This window comes from Ornithorhynchus anatinus, chromosome 9 (genome assembly GCF_004115215.2).
Source record: "Ornithorhynchus anatinus isolate Pmale09 chromosome 9, mOrnAna1.pri.v4, whole genome shotgun sequence".
Taxonomy (NCBI): domain Eukaryota; kingdom Metazoa; phylum Chordata; class Mammalia; order Monotremata; family Ornithorhynchidae; genus Ornithorhynchus; species Ornithorhynchus anatinus.
Window position 1 is genome coordinate 11502536 of NC_041736.1, and position 18072 is coordinate 11520607.

Here is an 18072-nt window from a genome sequence, read left to right on the forward strand (position 1 = left end):
TTGCTTACTCTCCAACACTGCCTCTAGTAATTAAAAAAAAAAAAATTCTTGTGTTTCATTTCAGTTGGTTGGTCACTGGGAACTTGGTTTTGTTGCCAACTCCACTCTGGAATGGGACACAAGCCAAATTAAAGAATGCTTATTTTTTCCCCCCTTCTGAAGAGATTGCCTTGGAACTTGGGTTGAACAGAGGCTGAACTGCTGTGTTCTGGTCTTCCTCTAGGAGAAGCGGAAGGTCCCAGCGGTGCCCAATGGAACTGCAGCCCACGGAGAAGCGGAGCCTCATGGCGGACACAGTGGACCTGAATTACAGCGGACTGGAAGGTAGGGACAAGTACTGCTGAGAGATTAGTTCGGTCTCCCCGTGGTGGTAATTGCTATATTAAGGTCTAAATTTTCTGCGTGTGTCACTCACTTTGATCAGTGTGACTTTTGGAGATTAGCAGTCCCCAGTACAAGAACTCTGAGCAAAGGCAGTTGCCCATTCTTAACCTCACTCAGCTTTCAAAATGGTAGGCAAAGTTCTCTAAAGATTCTTAGGATGAAAACAGAATCAACAGGGCTTAATTTGTGCAGCTTGCTTGGACTCAGTACCAGGAACTGCTCTAGAGCTGCGGCACATTTTAGTCCTGAAGACCTGCTGCTCAAAGTCTGTGGCAGGTTGGGAGCCTTGAAGCTAATGAATAGTATGAGAGCGAAGGAAGATGGAATTATCTAAGTTTTTCTGCTCTTCAAATCCCCCCTTCGTCCTCCATCTGCATCTGAAGGAAATTCATTGGTCCTAACACAAATGAAGAACTGGAAAAGAGTCAGGGGAAGTGAGGGGGCTTTGCTGGACCTGACAGGGACTCCGAGTCACTGAATCTTCCCTGCAGATATCAACCCAGAATGTTCAGGTGGGAGAAAATGCAAACAGTGAGTGGAAACTCAGCCTTTCACTCTTTGGCAGAGCTTTACTTTTGAGGACGAGCGAAATAATGGAAAAACAGAGCAAAGGACCTGGTGAGGGAGGAAAAGTGATGGTATTTTGGATTTTTCAGGCTGTAGTTTGAAAGGACTTTGTTCTTTTTTTTTCAATTGCACACATTTGAAGAGATGAAAGCATCTATTTACTTCCTTAAATGTTTTTTGTGCTTTTTGACAGCTTGTCTCTGAGCAGTATGTGAGTGAAAAATTAGGACTCTTAGAGTGGGCATTCCTTAGGGTGTGTGTGTGTTTCTCTGAAATCTCTGACAATTTCTACCTAACTGCATTGAATTTATTCCATTTTATCCGGCTTTTCATCTCGGAGGTGGTGTCTCTGAACTTGTTCTCTGAAGCCATTAGCATTATTGTTTCTTCCATGAAACAACTGTTACTCAGTTTCAACCCTTTCCTTTTAGCTTCATCACCACTGTGCTCCCACCTCATCCCCCACCCCCACTTTATTTTGAGAGGGGGCTACTTCGGACCTGGGTCTAGGGGGACGAGCTGAAGTTCACTTTTTCCTTACTGCTTCCTGAATCCTCCCAGATCACCAACATCTGGTCTCTTCACTTCTCCAGAGTTCTTCCACAGAGCTGTTGCCGACGTGGCTTGAAGTTTCCATAACTCATCTCTCTACTGGAGTTGCTGGTGCACACCTTGGGGCTGCTCTTGCACTGTTCCCTGTAATGACATCCTACTTCTAGATTTAGTGTACTGTATTGCTAAAATTATATCTGCTAAAATTACTATACATAGTAATGTATAGGCTAGTTCACACTAATGGATGATCTAATAAATAGTTAAGTAGAAAACACTTTGCAAATGTAAAGTGTTGTAGAAATTGTACATAACTACTAATGATTGGTAAAGTGAACATGTTGGGAGAATATGGCACTTTAGTAAATCACTAAGTAACAACAAAATTAAAAGGTCTCAGTACAAGGGGGTAGGAATTGTTTTTATTTATTTGAGTATCATGAACTCCTTATAGGCTTTGTGAGATTTGAAGTTTCATTCAACAGCTGTCCTTAAATTAAAATAATTCTAATGTTAAAAATTCTTTCTTCCCCCCAAACAGAGGCCTTTCTTAAATTAACAGATTGAAAGTCATTCTCACCTCTGCTTCCAGGACTTTTGGGATGTTAAAAAAAACTTAAAAATTTTAGCACCTTAGAAATTGTATTTTATCAGAACTTAACAGAACTCATTACTCAAAATATCTCTGATTCAGGATGGAAAATCCATTATTTTCAAGAGGGCTCTTAAGCTGTTGGAAGACCTTTCCCAAGACTAAATAACAGACATTGTGAAGCAGTGAACAAGTGATCAGTATACTATACCACAATGTAATCGTACTTCACTGTTAGTGCAGTTCCTACCTCAGAGTGTGATGCTAATCATAAGTGTATTCATTGTACCACAACACCATTATTCCAACAAGAACATGTTGCTTTCAGGAGGCACAAGCGTCGGAGAGCAGCTGATATGGAAACCAGGAAGTTGCATTCTTGGTAGCACCTCAAAATATGAAGTGACTTTATAGAAAATTCATTCATTCATACATTCACCCATTTATCTTCCCAGAGCCTACCAGGGCCATTGAGCCTGATCAGAAATGCTTAAGGACCGATATGTTCTGCACAGACAGAAAGGTGGCCCACTGAATCAAATTGGGTATGCTAAATTGTAGCTTTCCTTGAGTCAGAACTGACTTTTAGATTGACTAGCAGGGGACTTCTCAGGCCCATGAGAAACCTAAGCAAAGGATTGAGCTCAGAAAGTATGCCTTTGTGGGGTCAGAGTGACCTAAGAGGCAGGAGTGAAAAATGTTTGGGGAGGAGCCAGTCTAGGCTAGGCCCAATAAGGCAATTGCACCAGACTCTATTCCTTAGGTCTCCACCTTCCCAGTGAGCAAGACTCCTTGAAGCTGCTGTTGCACAGATGACTGCAGCTGGGTAGACAGGGGCAATTGAGGGTGAGAGTTTCCTCCCAGGACTGCCACCTGAGGTGACAACTCTGCAAAGTGCCCCATGCTTGGAAAGATGGAGCCCCCTTAATCACCGAGACTAGGACTGTCCAAAGTAACACCAGACAATAAGGTGGGGAGGGAGAGTCAGTCAGGGCTGTTATTAAAGGGCTGCATTTTTCCTCTGAACTGTACACAACCCTGACACAACTCTGCAGCAAGTTAGAAACTCCAGACCACAAAGTGGGGCCTATATGCCTGGGTCTGGTCTGGGGCAGCATCCCATGAGGGCCATTATCCTGTTGGCTTGAGGGGCCATGATCCAGGTCTGCCCCTTTTTCTCCATAGTGGAAACCATGTGTACCTCCCCCTCCCTCAGTGGGGGCAGTTTTTTGGGGGACAGTGGATACAATTTGGGGAGTGCAGTAGGGACACAGGAGGGGAAAGTAGTGGATGAGATTGGGGGAATGGCATAGATTGTGGGACAATTTTATGTAGGTCAGAAAATAACCTCATCAACAGGAGGCTGTAAGACCTTCCTGAAGTAACTTGGGCTTTCTTGTTCCTAGCAGAATTTACTAGGGATTGAGGAAATCAAGATTTGAAAGGCTGTATTTGAGATCCATAACATATAAAATGAGTACCAATCACTTGATCTATAATAAAACACGGCAAATTAATGGTTCTCGCTTGTACAGATGGAAAAGTTATTCTCTGGCTTGGAAGCAAAGCATGATAAATATTTTGATTGGGGACTTCTTATATTTGGGTCTCACTTCTGTGTTTTCTCTTTCTCCCTCTCTCTCTTTCAGGATTTTTGGGGGACTTATTTTAGATATCAAAAGAAAAGCACCATACTTCTGGAGTGACTTTAGAGATGCTTTGAGCCTGCAGTGCTTAGCATCTTTTCTGTTTCTCTATTGTGCTTGTATGTCTCCTGTCATTACCTTTGGAGGACTGCTGGGAGAAGCCACGGAAGGTCGTATAGTATGTGTGTTGTACTTCTGCACATTTTTAAAACACGGTCACTTTGTGAGTTCCACGAACTGTAGGTTTCCTTTGCGGCCTGGCCAGGCAACCAATCAAGCCATGGTGTTTATTGAGTGCTTTCAGTGTGCAGAGCACTGTTCCAAGTGCTAGGGAGAGCACACTAGAGTAAGCAGACAAGGAACTTCCCTCAAGGAACTTACAATCTAGCGGTCACGCTGCTTCAACCCCCACCCAGGATGGCTTTAAACTTGGAGGGGGCAAGTAGGGAGTAGGCTTGTGGTGCCTAGGGAGAGAGAAAGTGATTGATGTGATTTGTCAGTAATGCCTCCATCTCCTTCCCAAACGTCTTCTGAGATTTAGCCCTATCTGCCATTCTTGGTATCAGTCGATCAACCAATGATATTCACTGAGTGCTGCTTATATGCAGAGCACTTTACTAAATGCTTGGTAGAGTACAACAGAATTAGCGGACATGTTTCCTGCCCATAAAGAGAAGTAAAAGAGATAAGAGATCCTATTCACTTAGGATTTGTTTATAATTGTGATGTCTTCCCTTCAACTTATAAAAATTAATTATTTGAATTTCCACACAGAGTGCAATCGAATCTTTATTTGGAGCTTCAATGACTGGAATAGCCTATTCTCTCTTTGGTGGACAACCTCTGACAATACTTGGAAGCACAGGACCAGTTTTGGTGTTTGAAAAGATATTATTCAAGTTTTGCAAGTAAGTGGGTATGAGTTTGATTTTTACCCAAAGTTTCACTTATAGTGCATTCCCAGGAGCATTTTTCACAGAAACCTTGAGGAAAGAGCAGGGCCTGGGAGTCAGAGGGCCTACATTCCAAATCTGGCTCTTCCACTTCCCTGCTGTGTGACCTTGGGCAAGATGCTTAACTTCTCTGTGCTTCAGTTTCCTCATCTAATAAAGTGGGGATTAAATACCTGTTCTCCTCCTACTTAGTCTATAAGCTTCATGTATCTGACCTAATTATCTTGTTTCTACCCCAACACATAGTACAATGTTTGGCATTTAAAATACCATTATTATTATTATTTACACAGTCATCAGCTCCCATGTTCCTTTTTGGTCCTCAGACTTGAAAAAATAAGATAGGTAAATGATGAAATCTGGTTTGAGGACTATGACACAGTCCTTTGGGAAGTTTAAACTCAGCAAACGATGAGCATCTTCAAAAAGTGCTCAAGATGGCCATCCCAGTGTTGCTGATGACCATTCTCCGGAAATATTTCAACGGAATGAGTGTGGGTCTAATTGTAAACTCATTATGGGCAGAGAACGTGTCTGCTCATTCTATATTTAGAAGCAGCGTGGCTCAGTGGAAAGAGCACGGGCTTTGGAGTCAGGGCTCATGAGTTCGAATCCCAGCTCTGCCACTTGTCGGCTGTGTGACTGTGGGCAAGTCACTTAACTTCTCGGTGCCTCAGTTCCCTCATCTGTAAAATGGGGATGAAGACTGTGAGCCCCACGTGGGACAACCTGATTCCCCTGTGTCTACCCCAGCGCTTAGAACAGTGCTCGGCACATAGTAAGCGCTTAATAAATACCAACATTATAACATTATTATATTGTATTCTCCCAGGTGCTTAGTTCAGTGTTCTGCACATAGCACTCAGTAAATATTATTGGTTGATTGTTTTTTCCTTCTCCATCCCCTAGAGATTACGGATTGTCGTATCTGTCTCTGAGAGCTAGCATCGGCCTCTGGACGGCAACTCTGTGCATCATTCTTGTGGCCACAGATGCTAGTTCCTTGGTCTGCTACATAACCCGGTTTACTGAAGAAGCTTTTGCTTCTCTAATCTGCATCATTTTCATCTATGAGGCCCTGGAGAAGCTGTTTCATCTCAGTGAATCTTATCCAATCAACATGCATAACAATTTGGAACTACTGACCCATTACTCGTAAGTCTGATTTCCTCCGTTAACTGGGGATTTTCTTTGGATAAATTCTATTTGTATGAAATGTGCAGTAAAGGAAAAGTGCTTTGACACTGGGGATTCATTGTCTAACTTGAAACCTGAAGTGCACAGAATAACAAGATCATATTAAAGATTTTGAAATTCTGTTGCTAAATGTTGCATGAAATAGCTATAAACTGTGGTCTGTTTTTGAAAAAGTCTATTCATACCTTTGTGTCTACTTTATTTTAAAGGAATTGATTATTTTGGTTTAAAATCAACAAATAACAGTTCCACGCTGTTTGGCTAGTGGTACTGTCATTACAGGGTGTTGCCAGTGCACCACTGCAAATCAAAGATTTAAAAATAAAATTATTTTGTGAGAAACTCAAACTACTGATTCTCCATGGAGCCAGGTAGAAAAGTGATCTTTGGCACATCAAAATTTATTCAGTGCACCGGAAAGCTGCACTGGGGGTAGATTTAACCCCTGTTAGACTATTTTTTTTCTCTCCATTGGAGTGGAAAGAATCGGACAAGGTTATGATGATGAGAGATTGGGGGAAAGGATAGAACTAAATATTCCCTGTTCATCCACTGGTATGTACAGGAAATTCTTTTCTCGTTTATAGAGTGTACTATTTCTGATTTACAGTGAGTGGAGTGAAGCAGCTATAGATTTACTTGGGTGTGGGTCATTGAAAATCTTGTAAGGGCCATGCCTCCATTTTGCCTAACAAGATGAAACCCAGAAGAATGTAAATAATCCTGATCATAATGCTTCAAATTTATACAACCATTTCCTTCAGTTGAACTTAAAGCACTTAAGACACAGAGGTCACCTAGTTTCCAAACATTGCAAAGTGCTAGTATAAATACCCAGGCCCCTAATAGGGATATGTAACTAAACTATGTAGTAGTTATAGTATTTATTGAGCACCCACTGATTGCAGTACATTCAACTAAAATACTTGACCCTAAAAATATTTTAATCATAAGCATAAGCTTGCAATAAAACTTAAGCTGTCTCTTGAGCCATCAGATGAGGCTGGCATTCTTTGTAACACCATACCTTGTGTGGGCACTCAAAAGTAATTAGTTTTCTTTAATTGATACAAGTAAAAATGATAGAAAAGACAGATGACAGTTAAGCTCATAATATAGGACATGAATTTTTACACCATATTCATTCATTCATGCAATCATATTTGAGTGCTTACTGTGTGCAGAGCACTGTACTAAGTGCTTGGAAAGTACAGTTCAGCAATAGAGACAATCCCTACCCTCACTGGGCCTGATAGACATGTTCCCTGCTCACAAGGAGCTGATAGTCTCGAGGGGGTGACAGATGTTAAAATGAATTATGGATATGTACATAGGTGCTGTGGGGTTGAGGGTGGGACGAATATCAAGTGCTTAAAGGATACAAATCCAAGTGTAAGGGTGACACAGAAGGGAGAGGGAGGTTCTTGTGGAGTGGGAAAATATAGACTGAAGTTGCATTCTCTAAATTTATCACTATTTAGCCTGAGACTTCTGCAGAATAGCTCCCTAGGTACGGAAAAGGGATTTGAATAAATAATGACTAATTTAATGAGGCTGATCTTACTGCTCAGTCAATTCTGAAACACCAGAGCCCTGTGGAATAGTGGAATAGATCTAGAGGGAAGCAGTTGTCAGCTAAGCCTCAGCAGATTGCCTCCTTGAACCTAACTCTGAAAGGAAGGTGAGACAGTGTTCACGATCACAGAAATCTGCCCCATTTAACCATCAGTTTACCTAGAATCAACCCAGAAGATATAGAGTGGATGCTGAAGCCCCCAGCACCCTCCAGAACCAAAATTTATATTTTCCCATTGGGTTTCTTTTAATTTTTGGAATGTGCGCTTTCCCCTAGAATGACTTATGGATTTCCAGGCAGTTCACATTGGCAGAATAAAGTTCCTTTGCCCATTAGAGTAAGGCTGTCTTTAGAGTGAGTGCCTCATCCTTCAGGAATGGCTTCCCTGAAGAGTAGAGTTAGCTCTTAGAAGGACCAACGTCCAAAGTCCAGGCAGAGTACAGATGGCTGAGTGCACAAGGAAAGGAAGAGCAATGAGTCAGTGCAAATCTATTTTCTAATGCAAACTTGTTAGATTTCCTCTTTTTAAGAACGAAGATCTTGTCCCTCCTGGAAACATGATAATCTGTTTTAGACATTGCTGAGTTTTTAGGGCTGAGTCTTGTGGAGCAATCTGACTCCATTAAAACCCAGAGGAAAGAGTTCCATTACGCCAGTTTGAAATCCAAAAATTTTCCTGCCATCGTGTTACATAAGTCAGTTTTCTATATTTCTCCTGTATTTGGTCTTTCTGAAAGAAGGTGCTTGGAGACTCTGGAAATCTTTCACAGGTGAGCTTCCACTACAGTTTAACTGAAACTATTTCCGGGAGTATTCTTTTCATAAAGCCAGCGTAGAGCTCCTTAAAAATGCATTGCTCAAATGGTTGAAAATGATTTATGGAGTATTATTCGGTAAATAATCTATTGTATGCAGAGCCCAATATTAGGTGTTTTGGAAAGAATTATATGAAGAAAAGGCCTGCTCCCTGCCTTCCAGAAGCTTAGAGTCTATTGCAGGAGAAGGGATCACATATTGTATATATTCATGCGGGGTGGAGGAAATGCATAGATTCACCTGTTAAAAGAGACTATGTCAAAAACCATGTCAAGACAATGAGAATCTGTGTTGCCTATTGGAAAGAGCACGGGTGCCTGGGATCTGGGTTCTAATTCTGGCTCCACCGTGTGTCTGCTATGTGGCCTAGGGCAAGTCATTTAACTTCTCTATGTCTTGGTTATCTCATCTGTAAAATGGGGGTTAAGACTGTGAGCCCTATGTGAGGAACTGTGCACAACCCAGTTATCTTTTATCTGCCCCAGTGCTTCATTCAGTGCCTAGCACATAGTAAGGGCTTAACAAATACCATAAAAAAGTTTATGTCTAAAATGAATGAAAGAAGACCTAAGTGAAAAATTACAGGGACTAAATAAATCGTAGCACGTAAGTGCAAGGGTGGCTTGGGATGACGTTGCCCCACAGAGTAGCTTTGACTAGAATAATTAGTTTTCTTTGATAGTAAGAACAAAATTAGAGGAAGATTTCCAGAGCTTCAAAGGTTGGTGGGCCAAAACCCATATAGGTAATTCCCTATCCCAGCAAGAATCACAAGATATTCCACATGCTACCGTTCTGACAGCCACCACAGAATGGAAATGGTGGCTATGAACCAGGAACTTTTGAAAACAACCAGACAAGACACAAACCAAAAACTCTTCAAAAAAACAACAATCGAAGTGAATCCAAGGTGGGCAGGGGTGACTCTGCTCCCTACTGCTGGCACAGTTACCAAGTCAGGCAGCCAAGGGCTATTCTGGGAAGGGAGAAATGCCCACTCTACTATAGAATTCACATTACCTTCAGCACACTAAGTGCCTAATGTGGGCCAAGGTATTACTGCCTTCTGGTTTATCTGCTTGTTCTCTCTTCTGGTTGCTAAGGAGAATCCATCCCCATATTTACTCTGTGCTCATGGGCTGAGAGAGACTTGTATGAGCTGTATTTTCTGTAGTACTTCTTTCTTTACCGGTGAACCTACTGTGCTGCATATCTTAAGGTACTTGTATTCAATCAAACTGGTCATTTGTTTCTTTTAAGAGCATTAGGGATCAGAACGTATTGTCCACAGGTGCCTCCCACATCTTGGAATTTTCTTAAACCTGCAGACCTGGTACTTATCTGACTGAGAAGCCTGAGGCTACTTTAAGTGTATAAAATTAGTGCTGCAAAGCAGTAGGCCTTTTCAGGATTAGGCATGGGAGAGAGAGGCGGTATCCATCTGGGGACACATTTACGGAGGTAATATGATCTTGTGTATTGCTTGTACCAGCAGGCTCATACACTGGATCTGTGCCTGATTTAATTCGGTATCCCTAGCTCATCCCTACTTTGTACTTGTTCCTTACTCATGCATAGGACCTGCTTTACATAGGACCATCCCTGCCGTTATTCAGTTTTGTTTCTAAGATTTATGGTACCAGACAGAGAAAGGGATGGTTTTAAACATTCACCCAGGCAATATTTTTGACCAAATATGTGTTAGGAATAACCTTGGTTTGATTAGACCATAAGCTGTGTCTGCTCCTAGTATTCTGTCTCGACATGTCTCCGGATGCTTGGAGAGCTGGTATGATGGCTGCCATTCTGGATGCCCGTCCTCTTGGATCTGGCTGGATCCCTAACATCCCTACCTTTTTCCCCTAGGAACCCATTAGGGGTTTTTGGCCCATAAAGTCACCTAAACCCCTCTTTTATCTATTGATATTTTCTGCAAAGAGTACAACAGAACTTTGGTGGAGATTTAATACAGTACAACACTCTCCACTCTGCAACTGAATTCAAACACCCAAGCCTAATGTTTCTATATGAATAGGAATTCCCTATATAAGACTATCTGTCTTCAATCTTTCAAGTCTTTCATTTACCTAAACTTTAATAGATAGTATATTACAGAAGTTCAACGTGAACTCTAAGACTATATGACATTAAATCATTTTTACTTTGCATTGAAGAGATTAACATATTTTCATGGTATATTTAGCCATCATTAGGAATTAGAAAGTTCTACTCATTTTAAATTCATATCAAGACCAAGAAAGGCAGGAAGCCGGTAAAATAAGGTACATATTACAGTGTCAAGGGAAATAATAAAGATTCATCACCATGACAAGAGGGCACTGGTGCAATTGTCCAAGAATTGAGATATTATTAATATTTCCTTAGGACAATATTAGCAGTTACGACTTTAATAAAGGATACCAAGGGCAAGAAGACTAAACGGTTGTCCTTACATTACCACATGCTATTTCTGTAATATTCTGCCCTTCATTTTTAGGCATGAAAATAGAAAATTTGAGCCTACATATCTCTATATGGAGGTGATTATATGAGTCTGGCCTAATTCAAAGTCCTCATTCTAATAAATCACAATGGAGTACAGAGAATTCTCATAAAACTGTCCTTGGAAATGGATGGTAGCTAGAGTGGTAAATGTGAGGAGAGAATTACCATGACAACAAATATACACTCATTAGTGGGGGAAAGGTCACAAGAACAAGACACAATAAACTATCAGGTGGGCCTCAAACCAAACCAAACCAAGTAAAGGCTTTACACAGGAGCACTGACTAAACTATTAAAGTACTCACCCTGCATAGTTAATTTCTGTAAGATAACAATACTGTCCCATCAAGAATGCCAGATGAGTTTTAGTACTGAGATGTCAGAACCGAGAACCTATGCAGAGGAATTGATTATAGTGACAGTTGTTTGTGCAGCCCTACTCATGTTCTGGATGCTTCCCTCTGAAAAAAGTGCATCACATCTCAAAGGCAGTTTGGGCCTCAGAAGAAGTTGATAAAGTTCATTTTATCCTGAACTAAGTTTTCAGTAATCATTATGAATCACAGTATTCTTCCTTTTCCTAGGACTACTACAAGGGGCTTGAAACATATCCACAGTGCAACTTCACCCCATGCTTAGTGGCTGAATCAGGTTTGCTCGCCCACTGATTTATGAATTTTATCCACTTCCTGTTCCCTCTTCACTTCTAAAAGTAAACTCACTACCCTTCCTTGGAAAAAAAAATTCCTTAAAGATCCTTGTGTCACTCCTGTGACTAAACCTGGCTTCACTTTCCCCATTTCTTGTATTCTCTTTTCTTAATGAGGCGATCAAAATGGAACACAGTGATGGAGGATTTCATCTTTCATCCTCAGGGAATATATTTTGTGTGTAGAGCATAATTCTATAGAATTCAAGCCTCCAGATTCTGATTAATTCACCCATACCATTTTTCACTCTCACTGTTTCCAAATCAGGTTTGTATTTGTTTTTGTTTTTTGCCATACTTCTACAAGAAAAGACATTTTGAAAAATTTCTGCAGATGGTGTCTCTCTCTCATTGTCAACCTCTTGCTTGTGCTCCACTCCTATTCCTGTCTGGATTTCCCTCCCCCTTCAAAGACCACTATCTGCCCATCTTGCAAGCCTTAAAAAAATCACATCTCCTCAAGGAAGTCTTCCCTTAACTAATCTCTCACTTCCCCAGCTTATTGTCTCACCTACTACTTCACTCCCACAAGCACGTAGGAACTCCCCCCCACCCCGCCACCCTCTCCATCTGTCCTCTTACACCAAATTGGTCTTTCAGAATGTTATACACATCGTGATTGGCAAAGGCTAGAAAAGTTGCCATATTACATTTTCATGGGCCCTCTGTGCAAGAAAATGGCTCGATAACACTGACACCTAGATGCAGGCTCACTCAGCTAATCCCAGCTCTGCCCCTTGTTTGCTATGTAATCTTGGGCAAATCACTTAACTTCTCTGTGCCTCAGTTACCTCATCTGTAAAATGGGGATTAAGACTGTGAGCCCCATATGGGACAGACTGTGTCCAACCTGATTAGCTTGTATCTACCCCAGCACATGGCACATAGCGCTTAACAAATACCTTAAAAAACCATCAATACTCATCTGCAAATCCATAGGATAACTACATATGTAGAGCACACATCTACAGATATGTGTATATGCTTCTGCACACACATTACTGCATGCCTACCTCTGTTCTAATCTATTCCCAACAAGCTGGGATTCTGTCCTGAAGCTGGTGTTCACAAGTGGTGTGTTCACAGTTAATTCTAGCTGAAAACCCTTTAGCTCAGTGCAGCATCCCTGTGGGCCCATTGTTTTGATGTGCACTGCTGGATGACTTGTCATTCAATCTTGCCTGGTGGGCTGACGGATATATTATGGGTGGATTTCTGGGCTTTGTAAAAGTCTAGGAAGAAACTCCCAGTTACAGTTCGGTGAGACCCCTTCATTTCACAAAAAAATACATATTTTCCAACAGTAAGGACACAAACTCAAAAAAGGAAACCAGATTATAGCATCACTCTGGCAGAATGCTTTCAGGATAAAGAGCACAGCATTAACTTCAGAGGAGCCCAGGCCACCATTTTAACAATTACCTCAAAGGCAGGATGCCCTCAGAAGATGGCTAGGGGTACTCCGGAATTTGTGAAATTCTTCTGGATTAATGGATTTAAGACCTCCCAAACCATCCAAAATTCGACTTGTGGACCAAGAGGCAAGTGTATGACCATAACAGAGCTCCACTTGCCCATAATGTAAGTACAAACACAAATAACACCCAGCCTGTGAACACCATCCATAAAACAGCATCACTAATTTAGCCAGACAGAAATCCTTGAAAAATGCACTATCCTGAAGACAATCAAAGAAATCCAGGTGGCCCAGGTATCCTACTATGAACTTTGCAGGTACTTCAACAACAATAGTAATAATAGTATTTGTTGAGCACATACTATGCTAAGTGGAATTTGTTAAATGCTTACTATGTGGCGAGCACTGTCCTAAGCCCTGGGGAAGTAGATGCATAATAATCAGATGAGACTCAGTCCCTGCCCCTCATAGGATTTGCAGTCTAGGAGGGAGAGAGAACAGGTATTTAATCCCCAGATGAGGGAACTCTAAATGAGAAAATACAGGCAGAGAGTTTGGGTGTTAGGGTATTCTTGCTAGAAAATCCTAATCCTTAATCATAATGAGTTATGCAGTTACAGACATTTTAAAACATAGAGCTTATTTTTTTTTTCTGTTAGAACTCCTAGACCTCAGGACAGCCAAAACCAAAAACTAAGAAAAGATCAGTGGAGGGGGGATTTTTTTTTTAAGGCACTTGCTGCCTTCGCCACCACCAGAGAGCTCTTCAACTCTTGTCTCCTAAACAAACTGTACTAGGCATTTTACCAATCTCCCCAACCCACCTCTGCCTTCCGGTCTTTCTGGTTTCCCAGTTTAGCCCAAACCCCAAATCTGACCACTCTAGCACCTTTTTAGTAAGAATAGAAACCTAAATGGAACTTCAGATCCATGACTTTCTTTTCACAATTATATTCCCATTCCTTTACTTTTTTATGGTATTTGTTAAGGGCCAATTATGTGCCAGATACTTTACTAAGTATTGGGGTAGATAGAAGATAATTGGGTTGGACACAGTCCCTGTCCTATCCATATAGGGCTCACAGTCTTAATCCCCATTTTGCATATGAGGTAACTGAGGCCCAGATAAGTTGTGACTTGCTCAAAGTCACACAGTAGACAGTATAGAGCGGGGATTAGAACCCAGGTCCTCTGATTCCTAGGCCCATGCTCTTTCTTCTAGGCCATGATGCTTTTCAAGAATGGACACAGTGGCCCAGATGGAATGCCTTTTTATTAGTGAAAGGAAGAAGGAGTAATCTTCCATAAAGATGGCTCATGCCAACCCATCCCTTTGTTCTTAAAGCTCCCTCTGGACCAGGGTATGTAGGGAAGGAGATGGGGTGTGAACATTTAAAAATTCTAAGACATTTGTCTACAGTTCACAAGCTCGTCGTCTATAAAAGGGCAGGTGCAAGGTCTGTCTTCTACACCATCAGGCTCACATTAGCACTGAAATACCATGTGATTGAATTAATCTCAAACATGGCTGAAGTTTGACAACTTGATTACATGTTGTGCGGCACCTATCTTGCTGCAGTTTTTTGAAGGGACTTGCTTTCATCAGGAAAGAGGTTTGAAAATAAGCCAACCGCCAATTGTCCACCTTCAAGAGGAATTGCTGAAATTAGCCATGATGGCAAACAAGTAACCCAAATGGAAAAAGGTGTTCTAGGCATCGTTCTATTTAATAAATATGATCACTAGTATTACTAAAGCTCCTATCTAAGGAACTGAGATCAATGAGAAGGGGTAAAACTCCAGCTGTTCTACCACATTATCTCTTCCAGGAAAGAACATAAGCAATCAGCTCTGGTATGATAGCAGAGCTTGTCCATTATGTCTTTAAGTAAAAGCAGTTTCTCCCAAATGGAGACATTTAATTACAATACTTATCAAATCACCATGAAGCCATTAGTGTAACTTAGAGGTTGTTAAGGTGCTGTCTGAGCTCTGGCGGTAAAGAGCAGTGGAGTGTAATGTTAGGCAAATATGGCATTTAAAGGCATAAAATATCCCCCACTATATGGTTGTCAGCAGTAGGGGTTTCACTTTAGTTTTTCCATTTACACACTTGACAGAAAATTGCATGCACAGCTACTCCTGGGCTGAAACTTTTCATTGCATTCTTTTGGAACATTTCATGGTAAAGATGAGCGGTTCCTTACCAGTCAGCCTCAACAAATGCTTTATATTGTGCTCAAAACAAAGTTCGGGATGAAGTTAACACAGAAACATCCTTCATGTATTCCTGCCCAAAGTTGTATATTTTAGGACAGAGTGAAGTGGCATTGAGGGAAGGCAGTGAAGAAGAACTTTGTCATATTTTCTGATTGTTCCACTTAGCGTATCTTCTATTAGGAGCTCAGAATGCTGTCTGAAATGGACAATAACCTTTCCTCCAGTTGTAGACACATACAGCCCTCTAAACTGTAAGCTTGTTATGGGCAGGGAACATGTCTACCAATTCTGTTTTACGGTACTCTTTTATGGTAATCACATAGTACAGTGCTCTCCTAATCACTTGGTACAGTGTTCTGCATACAGTAAGTATTCAGTAAATATGATGAATTGATTGTTTTCTTGATTTGGGAAAAATTCAGTGTATAGCCTTCTGTCAAAATCCTTTGGCAGAAAGACACCATAGAATCATCTTCAGTGAGCTGTTTAATGTCATCCCAGGCAGCCCAGAAAAATCAGTCAATCACTGGTTTTATTGAGTGTTTATTGAAAGAAGCAGCATGGCCTCGTAGATAGAATATGGGCCTGAGAGTCAGAAGGACCTGCGTTCTAAACCCAGGTCTGCCACTTGTCTGCTGTATGAAGCAAGTCACTTCACTTATCTATACGTCAGTTCCCTCATCTGTAAAATGGGGATTAAGGCTGTGAGCCCACTGTGGGACAGGGACTGTGTCCAACCTGATTAACTTGTATCTATGCCAGTACTTAGTACAGAGCTTGGCGTGTAACAAGCACTTAACAAAAACAAATGCTTAATTGGGCAGATCACTGTACCAGGTACTTGGAAGAATACAATACAAAAGAGTAGGTTAGGACGGTCCTTGCCCACCAGTATCTTACAAGGGAGAGCATATATTAAAATATATTACAGGTGGATGTGTACGTAAGTGCTGTGGGGATGGGGGAAGAGAGAATAACAAAATCCTTAAGGGGAATAAAAGATGCAGAAGGGAAGGCTCAGGCAGCTTAAGGGTTGTTCATCTGTAGAAAAGAGGAAGTCAGCAGCAGTACGAGGAACATGCATTTCAATAACTCATCTTCCTTAATAGCTAGATTGGAGGCTGACCAAATAAAACCATTTGGAATTCTGTCCATTTTTCGTAATTTTTTGGATCAAAGGGTGAGGGGAAGTGATATTTCTCATGGTTATCAAGCATATAATGATGCAGGGGAGATTTGGACTAGCAGCTGATGAATAGCAGCGTGGCTTAGTGGAAAGAGCATGGGCTTGGAAGTCAGAGGATGTGCGTTCTAATCCCAGCTCCACCACTTGTCTGCTGTGTGACCTTGGACAAACCATTTAACTTCTCTGTGCCTCAGTTACCTCATCTGTAAAATGGAGATTAAGATTGTGAGACCCACGTGGGACATCCTGATTACCTTGTATTACGTTGTAACAGTGCTTGGCTCATAGTAAGTGTTTAACAAATGCCATCATTATTATAAGGGAGCTGCCCTAAGTTGCCTGGGAGCAGTATGAAGGAGAAGCAGCACAAAACTGCATGCCTTTAGTTACTCATGGTCTGGACTGGCCTTCAGTCTTGAAGCATGACCAGCCCACTGAGTCTGGTTGGCCCTGGGCAACAGAAAAGAGCTGTGTCACATGAGGTGCTTGGCCCTGCCTTCTGCTTCCTCCATCCCCATTTTGGGGGTCTGTGGACTAAAGAGGGGTTTTAGGGTAGCAGGTAGTGCTGGCTGCATGTATGAATGAATGTACCACATATTTGCAACAGAGCCCCCTCCAGTCTCTCTGCCCCATATGTATAACTTAGGGCATGGTCATTGCCACACAGGCCCAAGCAGCCTCAAGCCTAATCTTCCACTGAGAAGTGGGCCCCGGTCAGGCTGGGCCTGGTGCCGACAGGCCATTACTTGGTCTGAGTCAGGCTAGATCTGTTCCCATCAGGTCACAGACTTGGTCTGGGCCGGTCAGGGCAGGGGTGATGATCTTGGGTTTCTGGTCTTGCAGACTTCTAAGGCCTGTGGGGGTCATCTGTTGGTGATCTCGGGTCCATTTTAGACTCTGATTGTTAAAATGTATGAGTAAAAAAAAACAAACATTGTTTTGCCTTTTCAGATGTAACTGTGTGGAACCCCACAATCCTAGCAATAATACCTTGAAGGCTTGGAGTGACCACAATGTCTCTGCTTCGGACATATCATGGGAAAACTTAACTTTGTCAGTAAGTGAAACACTGAAAGATAAACAAGTGCATGAATTTTATCTCCTTGGGTCTCTTATAATGTGAAAACCGTTACTCTGTCTATGAATATTTAATTTAAATCATGCATGTCATAAGATAAATGTTAAAAGAGTTTCAGGAGGAGTCACCTGTTTGGCTGCATGAGTCTCTGTGTAAAGAACTCTGAGATAAACCTTACCATTTAGTTGCTCATATGGAAAGCTGGAGACAGCCCGTGGTGAATTGCTCTGAAATGAAATTTCCATATAAACAACCAGGGTATATGACTGAGATTGTCAGAACACATTAAATGACAACATTGGATTTGACCTAAATTCTACCAGATGGCAAAACCAAAGCTGCCATTTGTGGAAAGAATCTATAAGCTTTCATTTATGCCGTAAAACACTCCTCCAGCTGTGCATGTTACACTGTCGGGAGGGGTGACTTCCTAACCTCTCAATTTAGCCACAGAAGACTGGTTTTCAGCATTCTTATAAGGTGTTTCTGGGCAGCAGCTAGTTGGGGATTTTGACTTTCATTAATGGCGGTATGCTGTTCACTTGTTTCGGTGGAATATCGGGGGAGGTGAAGAGCAGGAGACACACTTTTAGGGTAGGGATTTAAATGGGGGAGAATTGAAAGTCTCCCTGTCCAGTGGATAGAATACAGGCTTGGGAGTCAGAGGATCTGGA

At 41.6% G+C, this 18072-nt stretch overlaps 1 protein-coding gene across 7 annotated transcripts in view; it reads left to right on the forward strand.

Moving 5' to 3' along the window:
* The window catches only part of SLC4A10 (solute carrier family 4 member 10), a 209643-nt gene that overhangs the window by 155830 nt on the left and 35741 nt on the right, over positions 1-18072 (forward strand). For all 7 annotated transcript variants that reach the window (XM_016228164.3, XM_007671174.4, XM_007671173.4 and 4 more), the window contains 5 exons: positions 224-324; positions 3745-3919; positions 4516-4649; positions 5604-5849; positions 17272-17377. In XM_016228164.3, the coding sequence (XP_016083650.1) occupies positions 224-324; positions 3745-3919; positions 4516-4649; positions 5604-5849; positions 17272-17377 (762 nt within the window). The remainder of the gene's footprint in view (positions 1-223; positions 325-3744; positions 3920-4515; positions 4650-5603; positions 5850-17271; positions 17378-18072) is intronic.